This window comes from Pleurodeles waltl, chromosome 9 (assembly GCF_031143425.1).
Source record: "Pleurodeles waltl isolate 20211129_DDA chromosome 9, aPleWal1.hap1.20221129, whole genome shotgun sequence".
NCBI classification, from domain to species: domain Eukaryota; kingdom Metazoa; phylum Chordata; class Amphibia; order Caudata; family Salamandridae; genus Pleurodeles; species Pleurodeles waltl.
The window spans coordinates 1,085,229,960-1,085,238,354 of NC_090448.1; the positions used below are offsets into that span (position 1 = coordinate 1,085,229,960).

The window sequence follows — 8,395 nt, forward strand, 5'->3', positions numbered from 1 at the left end:
GGTTTGGAGAGGTAACGTAAAAAAGAGAGAAGGAAGAGGAGAGAGGGGTGGGTACGTCGAGGGATGAGGTTGAGAGAGAGATAAGGTAGAAAGAGAGGTGAGGTAGAGAGACAGAGTGGCAGAGAGAGTTAGAGATAGACATAGATAGAGGGATGGTAGTAATAGAAGTATAAATATATATAAGGTGGACAGTGACTGGTGATATAGAGCGGGAGGCGCTAAATGAGAAAAGAGACAGAAGGACGGTCATTTAAAGAAGCAGAGTCAAAAGTAGAAAGGGAGTTAAGGGTAGAAGGAGCGATGAGACTTAGGAATAAAATAGGTGAAGTGGAGAGGTAGAGGTGATGTAGAGAAAGAGATGTGAAGGTGATACTGCAGTAGAACAAGGGTGAGATAGAGAGAGAAAGAGAAAGAGACACAGGTGAGAGAGAGAAAGAGAGAGGCAGAGAGAGAGGTGAGGTAGGGGAAGAGGTAAACAGATAGAGGAGAGGTAGAGAGGGTGGGATGAACAAGTGAAGCAAATGCAGAGAGGGCTGTGAGAGAGGAAGCAATAACATCTAGGGAAAAAGGTAGATTTAAAGAAACAGACAGGGGCGGCTTTCAAATGAGGTCAGAGGAGCGTCGCCCTCCCGCCAGCAGCGACACCTGCAAAACTTTTACCAAACAACAATAATAATCTGTGTTTATTATTGTTTGGTAAAAGGGCGGGGCCACGGGGGTGACGAGCAGTGAGGTGGAGTGCTCAGCTCTCCCCCTCAGAATGCATGTGTGTTTGGCCGGCTGTCTCGGGCCAGCCAAACACATGCACTGTAGGCTCTGGGCTGGAGAGAGCCTGCAGAGGCTTCCAGTCTGCCTGGGAGTGCCCCAGCTGGACGCTCCCAGCCAATTCTGACGCTGCTTTGAGCAGCGTCAGGATTGGCCACAGAGCAGGCTGGGAGCCTGTGCCTGCAGCGAGGAGAAGCAGGAGTGGAACAGCACACAGCGTTGAGGTAAGTGTTTTTTTTTATTTTTATTTTTTATTTTATTTTAATCCCCTCCCCGTCTACTTGCGCGCCACCCCACCCCGTCTACTTGCCGCGAGCTGCTCCTGGAAACAGATGTAGCAAGAAAGAAGTCAGGTAGTGACAGAGGTGAGGTAGAGGGTCTAGAGGTAGCAAGCAATTTGTATGGTAAATTGAGAGGTTGGGTAGAAAGAGACTAGATGGTGAAAGTGATGTGAGGTATGGAAGTGAGGCACCGAGAAAAGTGAGGTAGAAAGAGGTGAGATGTAGAGAAAGGGAGACAGAGATAGAGAATTGAAGTGAATAAAGAGTTGAGGTTGAGAAAGAGGAGAAGTAGATGGAGAGATGATGATTTACAGTCTGTACTTCAAACTGCCTTCTTTGTGTTCCCCAACAATTACACTCTCTTTGGTGACATTGCTCAATTTATAACATTCACATTTATTTTTGACTTTCTTTTACTTTAAGTGTCGTTTTTAATTCTTATATCGCAACATATTTAAAGATGTTCTTTGAATGCCGTACATTTATATTTTTAATGGTTTGCACTCTGTTGGTGTAAGATCTTTCCCTCTCTTTTGAGCTTTTTCACTCTCTCTCTCGCTCTCCTTCTCGCCCTATGTCTCTCTTTATAAATATAAAAATAAATGTATGCATATATATACATATAGGCAGATATCTATCGAATACCCTCTCGTTCACTCTTTCTTTCTTTGTCTCTTTGTTTCTTTCTCTCTTCTTCACTACTCTTTCTCTAACTCACTTAGGGCCAGATGAAGGAAAATTCCAATTTGCGACTTGCAAATTGCGAGTCAGAGCGACTCGCAATTTGCGAGTCGCAAATTGGAATGTAGGATGGTGTCCCTGACATCATCTGCGACTCGCAAGGGGGTCGCAAAGGCCCACCTCATTAATATTAATTAGGTGGGTCGCAATTTGCGTCCCCCTTGCGAGTGGCGGCATTCACAGGGATGGTGGCCTGCTGCAGACAGCAGACCACCATGTCTGTGACTGCTTTTTAATAAAGCAGTTTTATTTTTTTTGTAATGCAGCCCGTTTTCCTTAAAGGAAAACGAGATGCATTACAAAAACGAAAAATGAAACGTTTTTGTTTCATTTTTTCAGAGCAGGCAGTGGTCCATAGGACCACTGCCTGCTCTGAAAAAATGTTTGCAGTTCCAATCACAAAGGCGAAGGGGTCCCATTGGGACCCCTTCCCTTTTGCAAATGGGTTACCACCCATTTCAAATGGGTGCAAACTGCGATTGGTTTGCGGCCACGTTCGCGGTCACAAAGCAATCTGGCTCCCCTTCCTAATTGCGACTCGCAAACTCGTTTTGCGATTCGGTAACTAGGTTACCGAATCGCAAAATGGGTTTTGTGCATTGCATAGTGCAGTTTGCACATCGCAAACAGCGAAAATCGCTGTTTGCGACGTGCAAACTGTTACCTACATCTGGCCCTTAATTTCTCTTTCGGTCTCTCTCGCACTCTTGGTCGTTCTCTCTTTTGCTCGCTCTCTCATCCACTTTTTCCTCTTTCCCTTGCTCCTTATCACACTTGTTATTTCTCTTGCTCCCTTCCATTGTATCTTCCCCACTCCTTCTTTCATTTTCTATATGCCTTTCTTCACTTCTCTATCTTCATTTTCGCTCGTCCTTTCTTTCTTCCCCATCTATTTTGTTCCTCATTCTTACACTCTTTCTCTCTCTCTTTCTTCTTCTCGGTCCTTCCTGTCTTCATCATTTGCTTATTTTCTTTTTCTAAACATCTCTTTCTTTGTCTCTTACTCTCCATCACGCTCTCTTTAGCTTTATTTTTCTTTATTCTTCTTTCTCTCTCTCTCTTCTCACCACCATTCCTCTTTCCTCCCCCTTTGTTTATTTGTCTGTTCTTTTCTTTTGCTATCTTCCTTTCAATGTCTGTCTTCCCTTTCTCTACACATCTTCTGTCTCGTCTATCTTTTCATTTCTCCCGTGAACTCACGCCTGGTTCTTTTTCTCTCCTCCCTAGCAACGTCCCTGCCAGCAGTCTCTGAGTGCCTCCTTGTGCCGAGAGTCCCACTGGAAATGCCTGCTGCTCTCCCTCCTCATGTACTGCTGCCTGGGGGCGGTGACCTGGTGCCAGCTGGCCAGAGTCACCAAGCTCAGCTTTGACAGTTCCTTCAAGGGTCAGTCGATGATCTACCACGACAGCCCGTGTTCTGACGGCTACATCTACATCCCCTTGGCCTTCCTCGCAATGCTCTATGTGGTCTACCTGGTGGAGTGTTGGCATTGCCACGCCAAGAGTGAGCTCCAATACAAGGTGGACGTTGACACCGTCTACGAACATATCCTCCGCATGCGCCAAGCCACCCCATGCATCTGGTGGAAGGCCATCAGCTACCACTTTGTACGGCGCACCCGGCAGGTGACTCGATATCGGAATGGGGACGCATACACAACCACACAAGTCTACCACGAACGAGTCAACACACATGTGGCAGAGGCAGAGTTTGAGTATTCTCACTGTGGAGTCAAAGACATCTCTAAGGACCTCTTTGACCTGGAGCGCCATGCTGCCACCAAAGTGAAATTCACAAAGTGCTTTAGCTTTGCCAACACCGAGTCAGAGAACTCATACCTGACTCAGCGTGCTCACTTCTTCACAGAGATCGAGGGCTTGGATGACTACATGGAAGCCCGAGAAGGCATGCAGCTGAAGAACATGGACTTCAAGGACCTCATGTTGGCCTACGTGGACCCAGAACATCTACCATGGTATGGATCGCATTACACATTCTGGGTGGCATCACTGCTCCTGCTTTCCTGGCCCTTGAGAGTTCTAATAGAGTATCAGACTGCATATGTTCACTACCACGTGGAGAAGTTATTGGGACTTGAATTCACGGTGCCTGCCACATCCGAGGAGCCTGTGTACAGGTACCGAATGCCAAGGGTCAGTACCCTGGACAGCACAGATCTTGAGTGGCACATATGCACCAACAGACAGCTCATCCCCAGCTATTCAGAGGCCATTTTAATGGATCTAACAGAATCACCAATGTGCAATGGTTACTCTGCATGTGGTTATGGTAGGATCTTGCGAGGGTGTGAACGCTGCAATGGGGCATCCAGCAATTCTTCCATCTTTTCACGCCATGCGTTTAACAGCTGCAGTGGCGGACACTCCCGCGTCTCCCTCAACACAAGCCGCTTCTCCTTGTGCCGGGTCCATGGCTCCTGCAGGACAGGTCTTTGGCGGAGTAGAAGCAGCAGCATTGCAGAGCGTGGTTGCCAGGATGAGCAGTGCTGCTCCTATTCAAGTCAGTTGGCCATCAATGAGAATCCCCCCACATATCACGATGCTCGCTTCTTTCCAGTGCTCATCATCCACCGTTCGGAGGGGGGTGAGGGACGTCCTTTCTGCATTCGTCGCTCATCCTGCCTGGAAACTGCATTGTGATAGCATTTTGTTCAGAGCTAGTGGTACCTCCCTTAGGTTCCACCACAGAAAGGGTTTTGTGCACAGTTGTAATTAGCACTAGGACAAATGGGGAATCTGCGCTGCAATGGGTTCAAAGTGCCAAGAATCCACCTCACCCTACTTCTGCAGCATATAGCTTTCATAATAGCTGAAGTCCATTCTGTCTCACTGTGCTTACACAACTCTTCCCCAAGGAGTTTCCTATCTTCCTCCTCTGTTCAGTTTTTGGTATCTGTCACGGACAGCACACCTTGAAGTCTGGTAGGTCACATATTTGCAAATGTTCAAAGTTCTCTGAGGCAATAATGGCACAAATATGGGTTCTCCATGACCTGCCCCAAAGCCAGGTATACAGGCACACCCTTTTACTAGACCATCTGCACTAAGCCCACTGAGGTGCACCTCTAGAAGGGCGCAAATGCCAGTTCTGCACAACCCTTGACGAGTTCCTTTTGGCTCAACTACACAGGTGTTCTTACATGGACTTTGTCTTCCAGTGCTCTAGAAGTACACATGAAATTCACCTGAAAAACGTAATGCAATGCAAACCAGATTCTGAAATGTCTGCCTTTCCCAGGCCATGCTTTGCCTTCATTGGGAATGTCATCCAGGCCTATAGTGAGTGACCAATCAGACGGGGTGGTTCGCCTGTTCCGTGGCAGCTGCTTCCTGCCTCCAACTATCCTGCAGCGTCAGAGTGATGGCCTTAACCTTTGTGTTGTTTTTGATCCACGGCTGAAACAGCGGATGTCTGAGTGGATTACTTATTTCTGTGCCTCATCTAATTTGGAAGAACCACTCATTTTAGACATCCTCTTCTGTCTCTTTCACTTTCACTGAGCGTTCCACGCTGCAGTCTCATCTGACCTTCCTGTCTCTCTCTCTCCAACCTTCCCTGCATCCTTCTGACTTTATCTCTCTCTTTCTCTCTCTCTCTTACACTATCAGGTTTACATTTGGACTCTTTTCGATCCAGTCTTACATCATTCACATCACTCCATCCCTGCCCAATCCTCTACTGCCTTTGAAAGGCATCGAAGGGATGTTTATTTACAGAATTGTTGTAAAGCACAAACAATCCTGGGTGACAGATCGCGTTTCAATCATGTGGTAGATGTTAAAGTAGTGAGTTTACAGAGAAAACCAAAGGAAAACAAAATATAATGTCACAAAGCAGGCAACTATTTGATAGTATGTTAGTTAAATGACAGGCATTTCAATAGCTGAGATTAGAAAATGCAATTGGGCCATTGATGGTTATGGCAGTGATGTAGGCTGTTTGAGGAGGTCATGTTTGTGAAGAAGGGATTTTAAGTCATATCTTGAAAACAGAGAGGGAAGGAGAACCTTTGTGCTGGGTGGGTAGTGCCAGATCCATTGTGCCTCTCTGGAGAATGGTTGTTTTACTGTGACCTTTCTCTCAAAGGCTGGTGCTTCCAGAAGTGTAAGAGTTGTACTTCTGAGCTCTCCGGTGGTACCATGCTTCTGACTAGGATCTGCATCCTGCCCACGTGCTCATGCAGTGGGCCAGAACCCTTATCAGTGATAGGAGATACATGGCCCAGTAGTCTAGAAGGTGAGTGAACTTCCAGATCTAATCTAACAGACAGTGAAGAAGAGACCATCTGCTGGGACTTGGTGCCAGAGCACAAAGACTAGATTTGATCTCACTTCATCTCATTATACCTGCAACCAGCATCTTCTGCTAGCAGTCACCCACTGTGAGAGCAAGTGATGCTCTTCACTACACCCTTCTCTCACTCAGACACATTCTTGCACACTAGTGCTCCAGCTTTCTAGTCAATCACCCACAGAGGCAATGATCCACATGCACACCAACACACACAATCACGATAACATACAAAGAGTAAGTCAAAGAAAATCTATAAAACTACAGAAAATCAGCACAAAAGGAATGGCTACAAGGAATGTAAAGAAAGAGGTAGTGTCCAAGGATACCCCATGAATGAGTTGAATGGGGAAAGCAAGGAACACAAGACTAAGACAATTGGTTCTAAGGCAAGCCTGAAAGGTGGACTTGAAGAGACTGAACATGACATAAAATTAACCACAGTCGCACCGTCCAAGAGATCATCTCCATTTGGGGGCTGTGAAAGGAGATAGTGGGCCTTTCGTGGTTGCATATCTCTTGTGTCTTTTCTCTCCAGGCCCTCTTTTCCTGCTCAACCTCCAATACATGACCAACTCAACTGCCCGTCACCTCTTGCTCATTGCTTCTTGAAGCACATGCCTTCTGACCCAGGCTATACACACATGAACATTTTTTTTATTACTACTTGTCATTACCTCCATACCTACATCCCTGTCCTCTCCCACTTTTATTGTTTTGTTATAATTTCTCTAATTTCCAGCTCTATGCGTTGCCTCTACTTTATTTTGATTCTCTGAGAATATAAGCTATCGAGGTGCTGACCACTACTGTCACTTGCCGCTCCGCCTACAATAATGAGATTGTACTTGTCTAAAGCAAACATCACTGATGCTCTCACTGACAAAAAGGGTAACATGAATGAACTATATTGTCCGGATGAAACCCGGTGCGTCTTCTACACACAAGCCTCATCCTTTGACTCATGAATGTCGCCGACGAAGAACATGCTTCCAACTAAGTTCACATCTGCAGAGGGCCCTTGTGGAGTATATTCCTAATCTAAACTATGAGGCTCTGCAGTAAAATTTCTTTAGGTCATGTAGTTATCATACAGATCAATAGCATGGTCCTATTGAAAACAAAAATTAAAAAGTTTATCGAAGATGTCTTGACAAATATGCTGCTTACACAGGTGTTTCATATGGCATTGACTGTTTCATGTTTCGTCATAGAATATAAGAAAGAAATGTACATGTAACTCTATTTTGTTATTTTATGAATAAAAGCAGAATGTTTAAAGCCTCAGTCTATAGCATTTATAAACTTGCTTCATTACATGGGATGCCAAAAGGGATATCTTTGAGGAAATTATAGAGTATGTCATATTTGCTTTAGGGTGTGAAATTATGACAAACCCTAAACGTTGCTCTTAATTGTCTCTTTTTTTCTCAACAGGATTGACCCGTTTCTGCTTCTTGTGCTTCTTGGGCAACTTAGGGTCTAATTTACAGTTGAGTGATAATGAGCATTTCTCCAATTCGTGTAGGGAATGCTTATTCCTTTGCTAAAAAGTTTTACTCCGGTGAAGAACCAGAGGTTGGATTTATTTCTACAATACTAACCCTATGCCAGAGACAATTCCGTGGTTGGATTCTCCACTGGAGGAGAAAGAATCATCTAAAGGAAGATTTAGTAATTCCACCCCGAATCGCAGGACTTTCTATTGCAAATGAACTCTGAACAAGACTCTTCTTCTATCTCCGTAGATCAGCTAAAAAGGAGAATGTGTTTTTTCATACTTTCCCTTTGTACCCTACACACAATGAAACCAAAAATGTGTTCTTCTTGGCCGATTTCACTTGCACTTGGTTATACATAGCTTTATTCGGTTACTTTCAACCATAAAAGCAAAACAACCACCGGTAAAAAGATAAAAGATAAGTAAAAATTAAGTTAAAAAGGAAATAAGAGGAGTAAAAAAGAACATCCTTTACGGCCTTAAAACACATAAAAACCAAACACCTAATCTCCTACTGACTGTCATTTAAATTAATAATGGGGTTTTGTTCCAGTCTAGGTGTGTGGTTAAGATTTGATGACTAAAACACTTGCACTTATTTTTCTGGTTTCCAACATATTACCCTGACTCTTATAATTCATGCATCCCACGCAACCCAAATGCCTTTAACTGCATCATAACAGTACCCCGAGACTCCTTTCCTTCTTTCTCAGGTCCTTGGTCAGGGTACCTGGACTTTCACATCTTGATCAGCCAACCGGAGACTTGAAATGGCTGTTCGAACCAGTTATGTAA

At 44.8% G+C, this 8,395-nt stretch overlaps 1 protein-coding gene across 1 annotated transcript in view; it reads left to right on the forward strand.

Moving 5' to 3' along the window:
• The window catches only part of LOC138260347 (transmembrane protein 151B-like), a 144,847-nt gene extending 137,462 nt beyond the window's left edge, over nt 1-7,385 (forward strand). The window contains exon 2 of the mRNA XM_069208761.1: nt 3,015-7,385. Coding sequence (XP_069064862.1) covers nt 3,015-4,448 — 1,434 coding nt within the window. The 3' untranslated portion in view covers nt 4,449-7,385. The remainder of the gene's footprint in view (nt 1-3,014) is intronic.
• The last annotated feature ends 1,010 nt before the right edge of the window (nt 7,386-8,395 follow it).